The sequence below is a fragment of the Oncorhynchus mykiss genome, chromosome 17 (assembly GCF_057628025.1).
Source record: "Oncorhynchus mykiss isolate SJ-2025 chromosome 17, ASM5762802v1, whole genome shotgun sequence".
Taxonomy (NCBI): Eukaryota; Metazoa; Chordata; class Actinopteri; order Salmoniformes; family Salmonidae; genus Oncorhynchus; species Oncorhynchus mykiss.
Genome location: NC_143038.1, coordinates 9,418,375 through 9,439,925, shown reverse-complemented (window position 1 = coordinate 9,439,925; position 21,551 = coordinate 9,418,375). Strand labels below are relative to the sequence as shown.

The 21,551-nt window shown below is 40.2% G+C and overlaps 2 protein-coding genes across 4 annotated transcripts; one reads left to right on the top strand and one right to left on the bottom strand.

The window, feature by feature from the left end:
* The first annotated feature begins 294 nt into the window (after positions 1 to 294).
* LOC110493607 (uncharacterized) lies at positions 295 to 13,563 on the top strand. The gene is made up of 32 exons (XM_021567970.3): positions 295 to 596; positions 1,211 to 1,285; positions 1,471 to 1,509; positions 1,600 to 1,662; positions 3,218 to 3,271; positions 3,499 to 3,534; positions 4,908 to 4,931; positions 5,040 to 5,093; positions 5,258 to 5,311; positions 5,568 to 5,600; positions 5,743 to 5,799; positions 5,932 to 5,985; positions 6,079 to 6,132; positions 6,401 to 6,454; positions 6,688 to 6,741; positions 6,880 to 6,933; positions 7,147 to 7,200; positions 7,394 to 7,447; positions 7,552 to 7,605; positions 7,718 to 7,762; positions 7,865 to 7,918; positions 8,067 to 8,120; positions 8,506 to 8,559; positions 10,127 to 10,198; positions 10,286 to 10,321; positions 10,542 to 10,586; positions 10,673 to 10,705; positions 11,096 to 11,242; positions 11,599 to 11,653; positions 11,790 to 11,978; positions 12,208 to 12,285; positions 12,475 to 13,563. Exons 1-32 carry the CDS (start codon positions 522 to 524, stop codon positions 12,678 to 12,680), a joined length of 2,064 nt encoding a protein of 687 aa, XP_021423645.2. The 5' UTR covers positions 295 to 521; the 3' UTR covers positions 12,681 to 13,563.
* Positions 13,564 to 14,315: 752 nt separating this feature from the next.
* On the bottom strand, positions 14,316 to 19,196 carry LOC110493618 (protein tyrosine phosphatase type IVA 1). 3 transcript variants are annotated; one of them, XM_090204717.1, is made up of 6 exons: positions 19,045 to 19,196; positions 17,008 to 17,592; positions 16,315 to 16,407; positions 16,069 to 16,199; positions 15,710 to 15,784; positions 14,316 to 15,418 (listed from the first exon to the last, which is right to left on the bottom strand). In XM_090204717.1, exons 2-6 carry the CDS (start codon positions 17,110 to 17,112, stop codon positions 15,301 to 15,303), a joined length of 522 nt encoding a protein of 173 aa, XP_090060843.1. In that variant the 5' UTR covers positions 17,113 to 17,592; positions 19,045 to 19,196; the 3' UTR covers positions 14,316 to 15,300. The 3 variants fall into 3 exon arrangements, with proteins under 3 accessions (XP_090060843.1, XP_021423666.1, XP_090060844.1); XM_021567991.3 differs by having other exon boundaries at positions 18,718 to 19,193; XM_090204718.1 differs by lacking the exon at positions 19,045 to 19,196 and adding an exon at positions 18,718 to 18,906 and having other exon boundaries at positions 14,322 to 15,414.
* Between the last annotated feature and the right edge of the window lie 2,355 nt (positions 19,197 to 21,551).

The window sequence follows — 21,551 nt, the reverse complement described above, 5'->3', positions numbered from 1 at the left end:
AATCAAATCAGGCTGACAGATTTAAATTCATTTTGCTCTCTCATTTACAAACTCTATGTTGAAGAAATATTGCATTGATGATTGCAACAGCAACATAATTTATGCTGTATGTTATACCTGTGCAGAAGTAGGCTAGGTTTTGTCCTATGCTATTTGGGAAATGGTTGGATTTTTTTATAAAAAAAAAAAAAAAACAATTTGTAACAAACTGTTGGAATACAAGAGTTTAGTTCACAAACTACAAGTCTGCGAAAGTTACAGGTATTTATACATATTGAGAGAACATTCCAAATCACACCCACTGTCTCACAGAGAAACCCTCCCCTTGCGCGCACCTTCCATCTCTCCTCCAACCACTTACCAGCTCTCCAGTCCATCATGAATAAACATTAATTTTAATAGTACATGGTACCTTTCAGTCTACTGTGAGGTTCAGTTGGGGAATATTGACAGGTGGTCCGTAAATCCCAACTAATCCGGTAAAGGGCACGTGTTGCGTCTTCCGTGTCTTTGGGAAGACAATGGCTCGCGCCAGGATATATCGGGAGTCATTGCTCGTGATTTTATTGCAAATAGTCCTTATTTGCTCCGCTCAGGTAAGTCACAAATTACGGTTATTTTCTTCTCCAATGGTTCACACCGATTTGTTTGCCAGCCACAATGTATACCTGGTTTGTATGACAGGCATGTATGACTGCTATTCTTGAGATGATATTGTCCTGTGTTATTGGGATAGAATTTCCCATGGATGGGATATGCTGGGATGGGATGCTCAGACTCCCAAATGTTTTGAAGCACACCGTCTATGCATTTACAGATTCGTTGAACCATATAGTTTACAAATACATTAGACCTACCATAATATGCCTTTTGATTAGTGGACTATTTCTTTCTTTTGTAAATAGCTGCATGATTTAGAGGTGTGTGTTGTGTAGGGCAAGTAATATAACAGCTGCATGTGCTGACATATGGATCCAGTAGGTTGGAATCGCAACAAAAATATTCTCAACATATGTAATTACATAGAGTGGTCCCTTGTATAGTGGATAAAGGCTTGTGGTTTTCTTTTCTTGACCTTTCTGCCCACAAATTGACTAATTTCACACAATGGAGCTCTTTGTGTGAGGGGACCAAAGCACTGCCATCAGCCATGATTTGGAGATACATTTCAGTAGAGGCTCTTTAAATTATTTTGTTTATTTATCTACAGAGGGGCCCGGTCGGTCCCAGAGGCCCCGCAGGACCCCCTGGTATAGCAGGCGTGCCTGGAGTCGACGGCATTGATGTGAGATATCTTTTGATTTCATAGTTTATTGTTTATTTGTGTCATTTCATGCTTTAGACTTATCGGTTGTACAGCACCTCACCTGGTACAGACCAACATTAATTGTGTTATTCTGTCATTTTCAACCTATAGTGGAGTTTTACATAGATATTAAATAAACATTCATTTTTTCTCTTTAATTTCAGGGAGACAGAGGGGATGATAACTTCATAGAAGGCGGCCCTGTGAGTGGACTATTATTTCCTTTGCCATAACCTACCAATAAATGGTTAATACATTTTAGCATGGTATTGAAATGGTCACTCTGTTCCCAGGGTCCTGATGGGGAAGATGGCAAACCAGGAACTCCCGGAACAGCCGGCCTACCAGGGGCAGACGTAAGTTACACAGAATACACACATTTACAACCAGTTTATTATTCATATTCCCCAAGCAGGAAACCTTAGTACAAAATCAGATATGACTCCACTGAGTCTATTGAACATCTGTAACTTCTGAAACTCAAGGGACTGAAAATCTGTGGTACTACTGCTGTGTGAGTCATTTATATTGGCTCCTGAGCAAAAGGTTTGGAGGGGAGGGGGGGGGGGGGGGGGCTCAGTGGGATACATCAACCTGGGTATTTAGGGGAGAGAGGAGAATGCTTCAAATAGCTTCCTGACTGAAACAGAGAAACAGAGGTCTTTTTGTGTGAGTCAGGGGGTGCAGGGGATTAGGCCGACCCAGTGATGGCTGACAGGAAAGAACTGTATGCTGGGAAAGGTGGAACAGAAGGGCCACAGTGTGTGTGCTGTCCATTTGGGCAATAATGCTGAATATAGAATGGCTTATCAGATGAACTGCTGACTGCTGTGTGTCTGGCAGGGTGGGTAGTGTCCAGGTATGTTGAGGTATGCACTAGTTTTGGCTGGGTAGCTCCCTATTCTCCTTTGTTTAGTGAATAGTGATCATATTTTTAGGAACAGTAAATACCTTGATAACACTGACTTCAAGTAGTCAACTATCATCCATTCTTTCTGTTACTCTGTCCATAACTGGAGTTCTGATTTGAATGATTCCGGATTTCTGTTGTTTGCTGCCTACCAAAGCTATTGACTAATTAGAGAGTATTAGTAGTTCCTTGATCTTGAGAGGATAGTTCAGAGCGTCTTCTCTTTTCAATCCATTGATTCAAGCTTGGCGGAGGACTAGTTGGACTAATTAAGTGACCTATGGTTTATGTAGGTGGTGGAAGAGGGGAGGGGCTAAATAGTGTGAGAGAAGACACACCCCCATTTTAGTCTTATAATTGCTAAATTACTGTACAGGAAACATGTAATCCATGAAATGTCAATGATGAAAATATGCAATGGTTTAGTTAGTACATTGTTTAGTTAGATCATTGGTCACATACTTTGTAATGTGTTATCGTCAAGATACAAACGTGGAATATAAGTGTTGTCTCAATTGAGATGCCTTCCAGAATTTGTCGAAATCTTGTTTATAGATTATAGATTTGGATTACAAACCTTCCTTTGTGTTTACCAAACACAAATTGAATTAGGGAAATCAGATTTACAGTAATATTGCCTTGAAGTAAGGCAACCCTGTTACTAATGGTGATCTCAGAGAGTACTGTGTCAGCAGCTCAGTGTTGGAACAGTTCTATTTCAAATCAATTCATTTCAGGAATGGAGGAATGGATGGATTGCCTATTGTTTCTAATGAATATTTTCACAAACATGTCCTTTTATAATTTCCCAGGAGTCCCATTGAATGCTTGTAAAGAATAAAATAATATAGAATATCACACTAAGAATGGGTAACAGAGCATGCAATTATGCAATTCGTTCTTTAACTGGAGGGCATAAGACATGTATTGAAGTTTTATATTGTTTACTCATGGACATTCATATTTCTGTGTGGTTGATAGAAGCTTTGTTATCTCTATAGGGTGCCACTGGACCTGTTGGGGATCTCGGCCCAGATGGGCCTCCTGGACCAAAAGTACATTTTCTTTATTTGAAATCAAATGTATCCATAACCTTCCTATCTGTCTAATATCTATATTGCTGAAATATAATGCATATACACTCTCGGTACTCAGTGTGTGGAGGCTGGTCTGAAGAGTATGAATGAGAAAATATCAGTACGCTCCAAAGCAATGAAAGGTTGAGATTGTTTCGCTGCCATGTTATTGTCATCACCAACCATCTTGTGTGCTTCTCTATCAGGGTGAACCCGGAGAGGCTGGGGAAGTCGGGGAGATTGTAAGTAAGCATGGTTAACTAAATGTATTAATATAATGTATGAATAATAGGGATGTAGTAGGGGTATTGTCCATTATGACATAGCCTATGGCAATCATGCAGAAATGACCAAACATCATCTGGAAAGGGATCGACCTCACTTGTTTCAATGGATTATTACATTACCATGAGGATGGGACCATCCCCTCCAATGACTTGTCTTATCCATCCACTGAAATGACTGGAAATCTGGAATAGGCTACTCCCTTTCAAGGACCATGTAACGAAAGGACCCACAATGAAATTGTCTTATAAATCCAGTTGTGGATTTTTAAATACGAGTTGGGTGCATTCACGTTTTGGGAAATACCATCGAACATGGAGCTCATTAGAAGGCTTGTGATTGTTTTGCTCTTTTTTTGCCCATAACAAGTATATCAAGAGCTGCGTTCACTTTCTAAATTAAAAGGAAGATGAACAGAATACATTTTCTATCAACAATTTGCATTTTTTCTTACCATAAACAACAACTGCTGAAGATGTCGCCATGCTTGCTGTCTTTTTTTCTTGACAAATGACAGCAGAGAGGTGGAAGTGAAAAACTCGGAGCACGGGGATGATAGATGAGTTTCCCACTAGTAATTACCAGTGGATTTTTCACAGTTGTATGCTGGTATTTACGGAATTATAAGTATTGTACACAGACACCCATTGGTTGACCTGAAATCATATATGACATAAATACGCCCACCTAGGATATGACACTTAAAAGGATACTATCTATTTAAGGGTATGATATACTATAAGGACTGATTTTTAAAAAACTGCATTGTTTAAAATTGTACATTTTATTACTGTACCCTTGTTACTGCATTGATTAACTTGTTAATACAGAAAAATGCAACTTCACTTCAATTTTACACCTTCAAGCCTCTCCATGAATGGGAGTAGAAGCTGTTAAAGAAGCCTTTTTGACCTAGACTTGGCGCTCCGGTATCGCTTGATCTGTTACCACACAGCAAGCGGTACCGGAGCTCCAAGTCTAGGTCAAAAAGGCTTCTTAACAGCTTCTACCCCCCCCCCCCCCCCCTTTTTTTACGCTGCTGCTACTCTCTGTTTATTAACCATGCATAGTCACTTTACCTCTACGTACATGTACATATTACCTCAATTACCTTGACTAACCGGACATTGACTGTGTACTGGAACCGCCTGTATATAGCCTCGCTACTGTTATTTTATTGTTGCTCCTTAATTATTTGTTATATTTTTATTTTATACATTTTTTCTTAAAACTGCATTGTTGGTTAAGGGCTTGTAAGTAAGCATTTCACTCTAATGTTGTATTCGGCGCAAAATTTGATTTCATTTGAATTCTCTTTCGTTTACCACAGGGCGAGGGACCTGATGGGACTGATGTGAGTACTTCACCATTTTTCCCACACCTGAATGAGGAAGAATGTATTTAAATACAAGAGAATTCAGTACATTAGCACTGTGTCATGTACTTTTTGTTTCACTGACAGGGAGCAGCTGGTGCACAAGGGTTGGTGGGCGAGCTTGGCAAAGTCGGTACCCCGGTGAGTACTGCCTTTTTAACATTTAGAAAATGATGGCTAGGTACACAGGGCTTCCAACTGTTTCAATGTCTTATTATATTGCAGTTAATACGGAGATATTGACTTCTACTTGTTCAATTATTGCATTCATTCACCTGTAAACATATTATTAATATTATTTACAGGGATCACAGGGCAGGAAGGGGCCAGTTGGGCTTCCCGGACCTGCAGGGCCCAGGGTAAATATGTTTATTTTCATGATGAATTAGTTCCATATTAGTGTTTTCATCCTTAGTACAGTAGGACAACCCATGTGATGTAATAGCTGCATAGTTCTGTGTGCCATGAAAAGTATCAACGAGAAGACAGACAATTTACAGCATCCTGTACATTTTTAAGAGCACTGCAACAACCAGCCTGTATGACAAACAGCCTGTTTCGCCGACAATTACTTCAAAGACAGAAATGTAATTAAAATGGTGTTTTTCTCCCCAGGGTCTTCCTGGTGTGTATAAGGGGGAAGACCTGGTAAGGCGTTCACAAGTTTCCTTTAAGGGCACCACAGCTATGCATGTGTACCCTGATGCTAATGATGGGGAACTTTTCAGCAGAGCCCCCCTGTGGCAGGGCTCTTAGATGACCTCAAATAGGCTTTACTTGTGTTTTTCAGTGTCCCAATGCCTGTCCTTCTGGTCTTAACGGATATTCTGGCCTCCCAGGCATGAAGGTGACTATATAACAAATACTCATACGATACTATTGTTTCTCACTGATACTAATATACTATAGATGTTGAGGCTGTATCTTGTCAGTGAAACTGGCTTGCATATAGCAGTAACATTATATGGTTTCTCTTTAGGGCCACAAAGGGGTAAAAGGAGAGTCTGGTGAGCCTGGAAAGCAAGGACACAAGGTAACGTCTCCCTCTGTTTACCCAGATAAATGATCAACAACCACAATAAGGTCAATAATAATGATTGTGACATTTGTTTGATGTTTTCTACAGGGAGAAGAAGGAGACCAGGCAGGAGAGGGCGAGATGGGAGCTCAAGGGCTACCAGTAAAATATTTTAATATTTCTCTCACATCTGTATCAATATGAATGTGTCATTCACAATGTGGCTATGATACATGTCTTTTTTTATTGAAATTGGCTTCTTTCTCTCTCTCTCTCTCTCTCTCTCTCTCTCTCTCTCTCTCTCTCTCCCCCTCTCTCTCTCTCTCTCCCTCTCTCTCACACACACACTATTCTCTCTCACACACACTATTCTCTCTCACACACACTATTCTCTCTCACACACTATTCTCTCTCTGCTGAGTGATTTTAGGGCCAAGGGGGGCCCAGGGGAATAACAGGCATAATGGGCCTCAAAGGTGACAGGGTAAGGGTCATGAGGTTACACATTGTTTGACATCATAGGGTGAATGCCAAAGATGAGCGATGTACTGTATATTACTGCCATCCTCAGCGGGTGCAATATTGCTGTAAAAATGACTTCAGCTTGGCCTGTTTCAGCACTGCCAAACCTCAACATCCCACAACTTATGTTTGAGCACACTAGTAAATGCATAAAAAAAAATGTATATTTGACATCTGAAATGTGTTTGATAACAGGGACCACGTGGAACGTTTGGAGACCTTGGTCCCCAGGGAATTCAGGGTGGCTCAGTAAGTGCCTGTCTTGGTTTTAACACCGTGACGTTCACCTCTTTTTCACCATGACCTCGTTGCCACCACTCACATTACAGTAACATCTCAACCTATATTCTACTATTTTGGTTTAAGAAATGTGTTTTTCTTTTTTAGGGTGACGTGGGCCAAAGAGGAGTAGTGGGCGAGACTGGACCAAACGGTGGTCAAGTAATTACTAAAACATCACACCGTCATACAAATATATTATCACTGTTATATCATCATTATTATTATTGCTGTTATATTATCACTGCAGAACAACAGAGCACATGGTCATTCACTTTCAAAAGCAAAAACGTGCCGCCAATTCATACAGGTGCACTCTATCTATCAAATAATGTACCGCATAAAGACTTTTACTCACTGTGTGTTTTTTTGCAGGGGGCCCGAGGGCCACAAGGAATAAGGGGCCTTCCAGGGGGGAAAGGGGAGCCTGTAAGTATTGTACACACCACAGCCTTACTAAATCTGATTTATTATCGACTAACATCTCATCTATGACATCTATGACATTACACACAGCATGAGCTTATGTTCATGGACTCCATACAGCTGACTCAATACACATGCCATGAAGCTAATCTTCTTTGTTAACGCTCAACTCCCCTGTTCTTTCTCCCACGGACAGGGTCTAGCTGGGCCCGATGGACGTGAAGGAATTCCCGGATTGCCAGCATCTAAGGTACGGCTCAAACTGCTGTTCAAAGACATAGGCTAAATGAGGATGTGCACACAGGAAATAAGTAAGATTGACAAGCTGTTGTTTTTTTTCTCTATCATTTTAAGGGTATTACTGGGAAAGTTGGCAGTCCAGGTGATACTGGGCTCCAAGGACTTCCTGTAAGTGTGACCTCTGACCCCTAGCATCTCTGATTCATCATATCCATTTTACATGCGTATTTGTTTGGGTTTGTTTGGTTGTTCATTTGTTTTGATGTGATTCTCGCCATAGGGTTTGCCAGGCGCTTATGGTCCAAAAGGACAAAGTGGCGAAATGGTAGGGGAATATTTTAAATGTATGAATTAAACCAGTTATTGACCATACAGTATATGAATCTCTATTATAGGGAATCTTATGTTTTCCTCTCTTTGTTACTAGGGTAACTCTGGCGACCCAGGTTCTGTAGGACTAATGGGGTCTCCTGGGAAATCAGTAAGTCAAGAGAAAGTCTATTGATGAAAATTATATCACATTAAATGACAGTGATGAAATCAAATACTTTGATACAGTATACATAATATCCCTTTCACACTTGCACCAGTAGCATGAGAGATCTCAGGGTGACTTGCTTTGTTTACAGGGGGAACGTGGCGAGCAGGGAGAAGTAGGACCTGTCGGAGCAAGAGGTGGACCAGTGAGTATGTTCTATAGTATATGTGATTCACTGTGAGAAAGCCATCCATGTTAAAACACTATCAAGTTGGATTACTCTTTTCAAGGTCTCGTATGAACTTCAGCAGTTTGAATAAATGATCTGGAACCTCGTGATTTTAGGGTTAGGGAATTAGGGATAAAGGTGTGAGCTAAATAACGGAACAATAGAATAAGCAAGATCAGCACAAAGCATTTGAACTCTATTGCCACGCACAACCTTCGCTCTATTATTCTATCAGCATTGTTCAACAAGCTCAGAACTTCATGTGATTCATTTGGGAGGGTCTTGGACTATAATAAATCTGCACCTGTGCCACAATTGCTTCTCTATTACTTCCTATTCTTCTTCTCCTATTTTGCTGTAGGGTGAAAGAGGAGTGCGTGGACCAGACGGACCTGCAGGGGCACCAGGACCCAGGGTAAGTCAACAGCCCAACAGACCATTATAACTGACATACTCATAGCCCCAAAACAAGCCCACTAGATGTATCCTGAACCACAATGAATAAAGCATTTGACAGTTTCTCGTAAACATCCATACAAGTACCACGGTATGAACCATGATTATCAAACTGACCAATGAACTTGAAACATACAAATGAACTAGGCTAAGATGCTGGGGAAATCTGTAACCTGGGTAGTAAATAGGTGGAAGAATAGAGGGAGTTGAGCATCTTCTGCACAAGAATGATGGGAAAAGCCATGAGAAGTGATGACCAAGTGACCAAGCACAGAACCCTGTGGTGCTCCAGTCATCAGACTTTGTTGTGAGAAAATGCAAGGATTGGTAAGGTAAGATGCAGACAAGGAAATATCAGAGTGAAGCAAGTTCAATTCGGAATACAGAACAGGATTTTGTGGTTTGCAATGTGATGGATTATGACGCTACTGTGATGGGGAACGGAGAGGAAGACAAGAACATGATGAAGACGGTGTGAAAGAGGAGGAAGAAGAAAACAAAGACTATGAAATAAATGACCTTTTCTAGGATCATGTGCTGTGTGGCAAGAACAAAGTTGATGCTGGTCTCTCAACATTTACTAGGGTGGCCATTAAAATGATGTTGAAATAATTGTATATGTAATTATTTATGCTTACTTCCTATTTTCATTACAATGCCTTTCCTGCCCTACTTTTCCTGGAACTACGACACCACTGTGCAAATAACACAAGCCGCCCCCATCCATACCAAGTCTTTTGCTATTTATATATGACATAACATCAGTATAAACAATGCACTGAGTGTACAAAACATTAGACACACCTTCTCTTTCCATGACATAGACTGACCAGGTGAATCCAGGTGGAAGCCATGATCCCTTGATGTTCTTTGTTAAATCCACTTAAGGCAAAACAGGGGGTGCAACTCAATAGTAGGAAGGTGTTCTTAATGTTTTGTACCCTCAGTGTATATTGCTATTATCTGCTATCATTCCATACATATACAATTTAACATTGGCATTGTTACCATAGTAACCCTTCAGCTCAACCAAGCTGAATACCAGTGACTAAGCGCAAACCCACTCCAAGCAAGTGGAGCCGCATGCTCTCTCATATTGTGAGTGGCAGCCCTTTATAAGCCTCCAGACTGCAGTAATACTGTAATCCGCCGATGAGGGGCTATGAATGGAGTCCTGTTACACTGGTCCATGGGCCCAGGGGTATTTCTTCAGAGAGGAGGATTCAGGCCAGGAAAATAAGCTGAAAAGGCCTGAAAGAACCCTTTGTTTCCCAGGAATTCCTTAAACCAGTCGGACGAGGGTATGCCACACAATCAGTACCCACACTTCCAAAACATCTCATGGAGTGTGTCCCCAATACCTTTTCCAGCTCACCCGTTTAGACACGTTTTTTTCCAGCTAAAATTGTTTTTTGTGCAAATGTAGTCAGCTGAAGGCAAGGGGGAGGTTGGAGCGTTGCACAGGCAATCCACTGTGTTCGAGTTTTTTAAGTGTGTGTCTATATATATTTATTTATTTTTTACAGGGAGGTAAAGGGGATCTCGGGCTTCTTGGTTTGCCTGGCCCTGCCGGCCTGGTTGGACAGAATGGAGACAGGGTAAGGAATAGAAAAGGTGCCACAAAAGCAGAAGCAGAAATACATGTGTAAAAGCAAAATATAATTGTCCTATTCCTATCTCTCCAGGGTGCAGTCGGTTTGACCGGTGCTCAAGGAGAACAAGTAAGTTCTATCAATACCATCTCAACCGACCGAATAGTACATTCCTGCATAAGGGAGGTGACCATATTCTATGTAGCCATCAAATGAGCAACATCAAGCACTAGGAGCTACCAGAAGAGTACAGAAGGCCCCACCAAGGCCTACTTGGGATGGACACGTGTTAATGATCCTGTAAGACATGTGTTTTCTCTAACAAAGACATTTCTACTCATTGATTTAGGGAGAAGCGGGTTCAGAGGGCACAGCGGGAGACAGAGGGGACTTTGTGAGTAAATACATGAAGAAAAAACGTTGCTGTGCCCAACATTTGTTTTTTTAAAGTAAAAGAGTACTGATTCTGTTTTACTATAGGGTGACGAAGGGGAGCCAGGAGAGAAAGGATCGGTGAGTCCAGTTTACAGCATTGCTTACTGCTACAGTTCTCTGTTGACATAGACTAGGCCAATTATGTCCAGTACACATAATGTGGTACCTGTTCGTCCCAAAATCATGGGGGACTCGTCATGATTAGATGCCACAACTTAATACTAATACTAGAGGTCACGTCCAAGTGAGCATCATCATTTCTCATTACTGAATCACTTCGCAGTGTTTGCGCCATGCCAAAAGAAAGCCTTGCACACTGTAGGACTACATGCCCGAAACACATGATCCTAGACCTAGACAGACAGCATTGTCTATCCTCCCAATGGTGCAGTCTGTGTAATCCAATTTTACCTTTTGTTTTGAATGAATGCTGAATGCCATTGTGTCGCGCTCTGTCGCTGTTTTCAGACGGGCAGACCAGGAGAGACTGGAAACAAAGGGCCGGAGGGCGGCCGGGGCATACCAGGCCCAGAGGGCAAGCCGGGCCAACCTGGACCACGTGGCATGCAGGGAGACAGAGGGGTGCCAGGACTGCCAGGGACACAGGGGCCAGCGGTAGGCACTTTAACAATTAACCAGATCTGAAGGCCTGAAACAGAGCAGGAGTCAAAAGACTCCAGTAGACTGGAGGAGACAGCAGAATTCACATGATGACTTTGCCCTGTGTTAAAGACATTCTCCCCGAACTTTGGGGTCTACTACATGTGACACAGTAGGCAATTTTCGTGGACCACTTTTGACTCATGAGCGCGACATTCAGAACTACTGGCTAAAGAGTTTACCAGTGAATCTCTTTAAGTATTTCCATGGGTTAAGACATTTCACGAAAAAAAAGCCTGTGTAGCTAGCTATGAATAGCATTAGTTACCAGATAACACCACAATTCTCTCAACAACCACCTGTTTTCCCAGGGGAAAAAACCAAGCGATACACACATCACACAAGTTTGCATGAGGGTAATGCAAGGTAAGTCATGATCATTTTCATATCAAACTCTTATCCATTTGATATTGACCATTACTGAACCCATCACATTTGATAAGGCAGGTCCATAGGTTTCATTGAACTGACCCCCCCATCCTTTTCCCTTCCTGTGCCACAGAGCAGCTAGCCCAGCTAGCAGCCAGCCTGAGGAGGCCTGAAGCAGGCATCTCTGGACTGCCAGGTCCCCCTGGCCCCCCTGGTCCTGCAGGCCCCTCCGGAGAGAACGGCTACCCAGGACTGGACGGGGCCAGAGGACTGCCAGGTCTCAAAGGACCTCCAGGGCTACTGGGTCGCAAAGGGCTCAAAGGTGAGGTTCTGAGTCTCTAAAGATGGTGGAAATATATCCTAAATGTAATATTATGGCCTAGTTTGTTAAGCCAATGACAAGTTGGCTGAAGCAGGCTGGTAGCAGTAGTATAAGTGATGTCCATTTGAATAATTAGGATTGTTTGTGCCATCAGAAGTGAAGTTCACTACAGCCATCCTGCATCGCTAAACTTGACTTGAATTGATGATCATGTATACGTTCTGCGTAGGTGACACGGGCGACAGAGGAGACAGAGGACCCACAACAAGAGGGGTTAAAGGAGAACCTGGAGCACCCGGTCTACCAGGTAAAGATACCAGTCACAAGAGTATTATAAGGCTACATGCCCACAGCATAATAATGAAGGCTACAGTCATAACCACTGTGCTAACCCAATATGCGCCAAGTCTCTATATGCTCAGCTATAACATGGTTAGCTAGCTATTTAGCAGTTCCACATTCAAGTACATATATCAACCAACCACTCTATCCACAGGTGATCACGGTAGAGCCGCCTATGGCACAGATGGCCGCGACGGCGAGAGAGGGCCACGCGGCGTTCCCGGTATTCCCGGCGTTCCAGGGCCTCCTGGTCATCCTGGCCTCAACGGCTACTGCGAGTCGTCACAGTGCATCCTTCCTATGGTGGCGTCACCGATATCGGCAAAAGATTCCGGCATGAAAGGGCCAAATGAGGAATAAGATGTGAGTCGGAGACCCAACGGGTCCCTGAACTGAGGGGCCACAAGGGGCCAAACTATTAAGAGACTAGTGGAGGAACTAACTAACGCGCCACGGAAGATCAGGATTGGGGTCAATTCCATTTCATTTCAGTCAATTCAGAAAGTAAACTGAAATTATAATTCTAAAATATTTCTCATTGAAAAGCAGGAAAATGGAATAGAATTGGAATTTCAGTTAACTTCCTGATTTGAATTAATTCAAATTGAAATGAGATGAAATGTACCCCCAACCCCGTGGAAAAAACATTACTTTGTCTAATGTGTTTTTACTGTTTGTTTATATTTTGTTTTATTGTTTTGTTATACCCTTCTAAAATACATTTCAGTACCCCTTAACCTCAGCTCTTGCTTTTGCCATCTTTGCACTGTAAAATAAAAGGACCATTACATTTTTGGGGCAAACTAATTGTGATTTTATTGGGTACAGTAGGCTTTGTGTTTTGTTAAATATGAACCAAGTTAAAACAAAAACAGACCAGACTAACTGTGCTTTAAGCGACAATGTGCCAACCATTTTTAATTCACAGAATTCTGTATGTTTATGTATTTGTGTCAATACCGAACTTTCATACAAATTACCAGAATACTGTTGGTTCAATGACTTTCATTTGTTAACCAGTATCTTTGTTGCATATCCACTCACCAACCCCAGTACTTTATCGTCTTCCTGATGTAGGATTTTCTTTGTCATGATGACTGTTTTTGTGATGGGAGAACTAGGAGGGCAGTGTTGTTTGAAGACATATGTAGAAATTGTATATGCCATTCTTATTTATTATAAAGGTCGGAGGAGGTGACATCAAAGGTTGTACAAAAGAGAAAATAAACACATTTTGATAAAAGTCTTGCATGTTTTGTATGAAAGACTACAACGAAAATCCAGCAACGTGTTTTTCGGCTAATTTTCTGAGGCATGCAGAGTTCTACAGACTGGATGGCCTGTGGGTACAAATATAGCCACAAGGGGACACTAGCAAGCTTGACTGTCACCAGATCCAGGGTATAACCAACAGCCATTTAAATATCTCCACAAAAGGATTTGATTCATTTTCTGAAAATGCTGTTTGTCTTTGTGCATTAGACTGTAGTTTTCCTATGCAGAAGATTCTTGATATTAAGTAAGCCTTGAGGGACATGTAACAGGGTAGGGGAGGGTTGAATAAATAAATTACTCACCTGTAATTGAGCCCACGCTTCTCATTTAAATCAAATGCAGTTAAGTATATCTTAATTATGACACGTTATGTGTCACTAAATGTATTAAAATTACATTATCAGTTTCCAGTGGGAGAAACTCTACCATGACTCTGCACGGCTTGTTTTTTGGGGATATTCTGGCATAACCTTTTCATTAGCTGAATTGGTTTCTCATGATCTTCTATGAAACAGTACGTAATCTTCCTCTTTCTCTGCCACGGTTCCAGTCAGCAGTCCCATAGACAGATCTGACTCTTTGTTAGTGCCAATGCTGGTACTATAGACAGAACAAGCCCACTGGGACAATCCATTAAACCAAACAAGGCCAATGTAAAACAAGTAAGGCATTTTAGGCCTTCACTAATGGGAGTACAATAAGATACTATTCAAAACCAAGTTTTCAGTGTATCATTTTAATGTACTCTCACAAGTTGGTGAACAGTTACAATTTGTCGCTCACGGTACTAAAACACATCCATTGATAGTATAAATAGCCAACCTAATAATACACATTTTCAAATACATAAATCATCAAGTATCCAAGTATTAAGTTACGCACATCAAAATAAAAAGGCATACAAAATATCGCAGACGTTGCAAGTCCAGTTTCAAAGCGAAAAACACAAATCACATTTCGGACATGGCAGTAATTAATCAACAAGGTTTGATAAGAGAAAATAAAAAAATAAAAAGGTCCCAGACTTTCAATAAACAAATATTGCAACAATTAAGCATTTCATATTAAAAATAGTTACTGAAAGGACGTAAGTGTGTAGATGTCCTGCACAAGACAAAGGCAACATTCTTTTGTTCCAAGTAAAAAAAGAAACACCTTTTCTAATGTAGTGGATGACAAACCCACTCGATTGCCTTTTTGTTCCATTTTAATTGTAAGGCATTTCAAGTTTTAACCATGTGGAGGAAGGCATACATCTTTCTATTCAGTATTGAACTGAATCATAAAATTTAAAGGGATACCTAACTACTCATGTTAAATCATCGTTACAGTACTTTTTATAATATTTTTTAAAGTAATAAGCACCCTTGCCAATTAAAACCTTGGGATGTGTTCAACATGTATAAACCAACATCTGGAGGTTCACAAAATTACTTCACTGGCTGTGCTCCTTTCCAATTCCAAGGGCACACATAGAGAACACTCACTCACTGTCACTTGTTCACAAACAAACCTCTTTTTTGACACTTGACATTTTTTAATTGAGAAGGGAAAACTTTACTTATTTGAGAATGAATTTCCAATGGAAATACTTCAACACAATGGATTTACTAAGAAAAAACAAGCCTGCCAGGTAGATAAGATAAAGAAATGAATGTATTTTATAGGGGCATTGTTGGCATGGACTATGAGTTAGTTGGCTTTACTACTGGATGCAGCAGTTGTTGCGGTGGCCGTTGGAGTCTTTGAAGCGCAGGCGCATCTTTGGACGATACTTCTCCAGGTAGAAAAGCTGCTTGCTGTTGAACGCTCCGCGACGCTTCCTGTTACGAGAGAAAATACATTGTCATTTCACATAATCTAAATTGCAGGTCAGTGATATTAACTCAAAACAGTGTGTTTTATAGACTAGCCTCCTTTTTGAATGAAATATTAAAATGTACTTACACTGTAATTAAAGGGTTAAGGTACATATAATGCAATTTCAACTTTCGACTTCTCAATTGCAGCTCAGTCCGATTATTTAAAAAACTATGCGTTTTAGCCTCCATTTTAAAATGCTGCAGCTACAGTATATAGAGATCTACATGAAAGTGTATTTGCATCAGACTTACTGCCGGATAAACTGGACAGCATCTTCATATTTCATCCCACATTCAATCAAAGCCAGGGCAACCATGACAGGGGCTCTAGGAGTTTAACACACAAAAAAACATTGGAAATACTCAGAAGAAAAGATGACAATAGGCCGTTCGGGTTAGGGTACTATGGGACTTTTTAATACTGTGTATTATGGCTAATTGTTTTTTGGCATTCTTACCAAAGAACTAGCATCATCAATCTAGCACAATGAATATGAATATAAATGAATATAATGAATATAAATATAAATACTTATTACATGTTTAAAAATCCTTGCTACATGATTCTAAATGTTTCTATACTAAGAGGGGAAATAAGAACACTAGTTTACCTCCCCAAGCCAGCTACACAGTGGACAGCAATGCAGCAACCAGGCTCCTCCCTAAACTTCGTCTTCAGGAGGTTCAACCAATCATCAACAATCTGGTTAGAGGGGGGAGCTCCATCATCAAACGCCCAATCCTATTGGTGGAGGAGGGGGAAATTAGTTCATCTGCCCTCATTCTCAGAAACCAAAACAAAGATGGTAGTAAATAAGTTCTGCATTGTAGATGTAAAAAGTGATGTTGAAACTTACCAGAACCTGTATTCCCTCTTTCCCCACCAAGGTGGAATCATAGGTGGCCTCACATACTCTCACAACGGTGGTCACTCCATACTTCTTCAGTTCCTGTAGAAGAATGTACTTTTATTTTCATATGATCTTAAATCAAATCAAATTTTATTTGTCACATACACATGGTTAGCAGATGTTAATGCGACTGTAGCGAAATGCTTGTGCTTCTAGTTCCGACAATGCAGTAATAACCAACAAGTAATCTAACTAACAATTCCAAAACTACTGTCTTATACACAGTGTAAGGGGATAAAGAATATGTACATAAGGATATATGAATGAGTGATGGTACAGAGCAGCATAGGCAAGATACAGTAGATGGTATCGAGTACAGTATATACATATGAGATGAGTATGTAAACAAAGTGGCATAGTTAAAGTGGCTAGTGATACATGTATTACATAAGGATACAGTCGATGATATAGAGTACAGTATATACGTATGCATATGAGATGAATAATGTAGGGTCTGCAACATATTCCATTGTACATTTGACATACTACACAGGGAAAACATTTATATTTTCTAAGCAGACCCTTTATACTATGGAAGAGAGGGACTACCTATGAGAATCCAGAACATTCATATTCATTACGTTTTATAACAAAATTAATTTCTGATATCGTCACTGTGTTAATGATGTGAGGGCTCACCTCAATGAATTTATTCAAAGTGGCATTGGTTGGATTGTGGGTAATGAGGAACCTCATGTTTTTGTAGGTGATCTCCACAGGGGCAGGTCGGTTCATACGCGCCATGGTGACAGACGAAAAAATGAGATCTTCCACAAAACAATCTTAACGAAAACACTTATTTAGAGGGAGAAGGAATATCAACAAAATGTCAAACTATACTCCCGCAACCGTGACCAGTGGGATAAAGAAGGCTATGGGGCGAAAGGAGGTCAGATTTGGCAGAAAAAAGGGTGTGGACAACCAAAATCAAAGCCCTTCTCCTTTGGGAAACAAACCCCCTTGATTCTGACCAGGCAGAAGCCAACGAGGGCAGTGTGCAGCAGGTAGAGTTACCCCATCCAGGCTCGTTCTGCTGGTAGGTTAGGAGGTGTCCTGATCCTGCCAACGTTTCAGATCCTCCTCCTGTGAGTCCAATGTGTTTGGAGAGGAGGTGAGTTCTGCTGTTCACTCGTCTGCATAGGCAGCTGCGTGCTGTGCCTGGCAGTAGTCCCCACTGCCCTTCAGAAACTCCATAAATGTGTGACCCAGAACACCACAGAACTGCTGCAAGAGACAAGAGTGGGAGGAGGACAGAGTAAGCTACAAGGCCTCTAAACTCAAGGGGGAAATGGCTAAAACAACTGAAAAAGAAAATGTTACGGAAACACATAATTGCTGCTCTCTTTCAGTCCAGATCTGGTCTAACCATAGGTCTAATTTTATGGGTCTAACACGACTGCCAATGTGTGAAGGATGGATGTAGCTTACTAAGGTCGCAGCTTAACTTTCTACATATTATTTTTCTTTATAATTGCATACAAAAAGCAGTAATATATCTACATATTTGGCCTACTATATGCCTCGTTGACAGAAGGAAAGATTTGTTAGAATTTCAGCAAAGCTATTTTTGACACAAGCCATGTATAATTCCCTTAGCATTGTATATGTTTTTCTCTGGCTGATGCTCCAAATACTGTCTAAGAAGCTTGAAGTATGGATAGTTAATCCGACATTTTCCGGCTGGAAAATAATGTTTTGTTCTGAACATTAGTGCCAAATTGGAACTTTAATTAAGAGACAATACAATGACGTCAAACCTAGACGTGGTCCAACGACAAAACCCAAACAAACCGAAATGTACATAAGTATGATGAAAGAGGATTTCTATAAAACTGTCCTTTGTGAAGGCAGACTCGGCGCCATCACCCGTATAGAGGCCTCATAGCCGAGCACTTGTACATGTCCATTGAGATAGAGAAACAACATTTTGAATAGTGAGATATTTAGCGCCTCGTTTAAGTAAACTACAGTTAATTAAGGTAAGAATGATTATAGAAACTGTCAATGATATTGCTGACAAGTTCATAAGAAAAATGCGTACATTTTATACGATGGTAATAGCTACGTCGAAAATGCTTCTCAAAGGCGCTCCAAAGGCAACCCACCACCTCGTTTAACTCGAATAAAATGTCAATCTAACGGCAAAGCCTATTTAATTTCGCATACACCTTTAACATACCGTTAATCACAGGAAAAACTCACATGTATCAATTTGACAAAGACAACAAAGCATGTTTCGAAGAGGCCCGAGATTTAATATTTGAAAAATTGGAAGACCAGTTTATACAGAATTACAACACGAGTAGCTATAATGTAACAAAATATTGCTATATGAAAATTGACACTTACTGGGATATGCTTACTCATTGAAGATTGTAGCTTAATCATACAGCCGGTCCCTAAAAATAAGTAAATATATTAAATGGTTTTGCACCATGCAGTCTAGGCAATTCCTCCGTGCGGAGTCGGCGTCTACTCGACTAGTACAACGCAAGGCAAACCGGCAATCACTATTCAGAGCTCTCTTGAAACCCCACCCTAGAAAGCCTACAAACAGGGCATGTTCTCTGGGATCAAATTGTAGTCCTGCGCAAAAGAAGCCAACTCTTTATTAGGTTTTATTCACCTCTGTTTGAATGCTTAAGGATTGCTGATTATTGACTATAAAGTGCTTACCATTTAGGGTTTCCACTAGTTTTCACAGCCACAAAGTCAAAATAAGCAATTTTTTGTTGCTTTTTGGTCTCAGTTTAAGGATTTGAGGGATAAGGTAAGGTCCTGAACAGTCATTCTGAAAAGTACTTTTTTTTATCTCAAGGCTAACTACCAGGAAGTTTGAAAAGACAGGCTGAGTTGGGGGGGCTATATTCATGAGCTCCCCTTGACTGACAGCTCTTTTGAAACGCCTATGTCAAGCAACTTGGATGAATTGAGCAGTGTTGCAGTAAAATCATCTCAAGCAAATTTGGTGATACACAAAGCAACAACATGGAAATTGCAACAACACTGAAATGCATCAGAGATATCCATTTTTATTATCCCTTTTGGCATGTCTCTTGTGATGCGGTTCACAGCAGCACTGACGGATGTCTTGACTTTACAGCTGCGTCAGAGTTTTGGACAACCCTCAGCCTTTTTGTTCTATGCTGACTGAAGACCTAGCTAGCCAATAACTAGCTAACACCAGACACACTCATGTTTCATGAGCTGGAATAAAAGATCCCAGAAATGTTCCATACACACAAAAAGCTTATTTATCTCCAATTTTTTGCACAAATATGTTTGCATCCCTGTTAGTGAACATTTCTCCTTTGCCAAGATAATCCATCCACCTGACAGGTGTGGCATATCAACAAGCTGATTAAACAGCATGGTCATTGGATTGACTGGGCCTGGCTCCCAAGTAGGTGGGCCTATGCCCTCCCAGGCCCACCAATGGCTGCGCCCCTGCCCAGTCATGTGAAATCCATAGATTAAGGCCTTACGAATTCATCTCAATTGACTGAATTCCTCATATGAATTGTAGTTCAGTAAAATTGTTGAAATCGTTGCACGTTGCGTTTATATTTTTGTTCAGTATATAAGTATCTGTGCCATAGATGAATAGGGTACACTTTTAATAATATTTGCTGAAACCCTACAGTCATACTTTGGCACCAGTAGAGTAGCTATCTAGCTATATAAACCATGCTCCTCTGCAAACACGGCTTCTCCATCGTTGGTTACAAGGCATTACTTATTTTAATTAGGTAAGAGAATATCATGTTACCATTGGTGTACTGAAATGAGAGTTAAGGTGATGTCACCATTTCTTCTTAATAATGAATACATGTGTTGACATGGGGGGAGGGGACCCAAGTGGTATATATAAAGATCCAGTCCATGTAAAAAAAAATCTAGACTCTTACACTTCAGTGTTGTGATGCAGAAATACTAGCAAAATGCTTGGCGCATAGAATTAAAAAAAGTGTTGTTAGATATTATTAATCCTAATCAGACAGGTGTTTTACACGGACGATACATTGGAGATAATATAAGACAAGTACTGGAAACAATAGAATACTATGAAATATCGGGGACACCAGGCCTGGTTTTCATAGCTGATTTTGAAAAGGCTTTTGATAAAGTACGGCTGGAGTTTATATATAAATGCCTAAAATATTTAAATTTTGGGGAATCTCTTATAAAATGGGTTAAAGTTATGTAGATGTAAAATAGTAATTAATGGCTACATCTCAGAAAGGTTTAAACTATCTAGAGGAGTAAAACAAGGTTGTCCACTATCGGCATATCTATTTATTCGAAATGTTAGCTGTTAAAATGAGATCAAACAATAATATTAAGGGATTAGAAATCCGTGGTTTAAAAACTGAAGTGTCATTGTACGCTGATGATTTATGTTTTCTTTTAAAACCACAATTAGAATCTCTCCACGGCCTCAGAGAGGATCTAGATACTTTTGCTATCCTCTCTGTATTAAAACCAAGTTATGATAAGTATACTATATTACGTACTGGATCACTAAAAAATGCACATTTTACATTACCGTGTAGTTTACCAAGTAAATGGTCTGACGGAGATGTGGACATACTCGGTATACAAATCCCAAAAGAAAGAAATGATCTCACTCCAATACATTTTTATTATAGAAAGTTAGCAAAAATAGATACCATGGAAAGGAAAATATCTGTCTATTTGTGGAAAAATCACCCTGATTAACTCTTTAGTCGTATCACAGTTGACCTATTTGCTTATGGTTTTGCCTACAGCTAGTGACCTGCTTTTTAAATTATATGAACAAAATATATTCAATTTCATTTGGAACGGCAAACCAGACAAAATTAAAAGAGCCTATTTAGATAACGAATATGAATTCGGAAGGCAGAAATGATTAAATATTAAAGCATTAGACCTCTCACTAAAGGCATCAGTTATAAAAAAAAAAGTTATACTTAAATCCAGACTGGTTCGCTAGTAAATTGGTAGGAATGTCTCATCCTATGTTCATGGCCTTTTCCCCTTTATTCAGATTTACACCTGCTCACTTTCGGTGGTTTGAAAAGGAAATAATCTCAAAAATATAATTATTTTTTTAAACAAGCCTTAGAAAGTTGGTTGCAATTTCAGTTTAATCCACCTGAAAAGACAGAACAAATAATACAACAAATATTGTGGTTAAACTC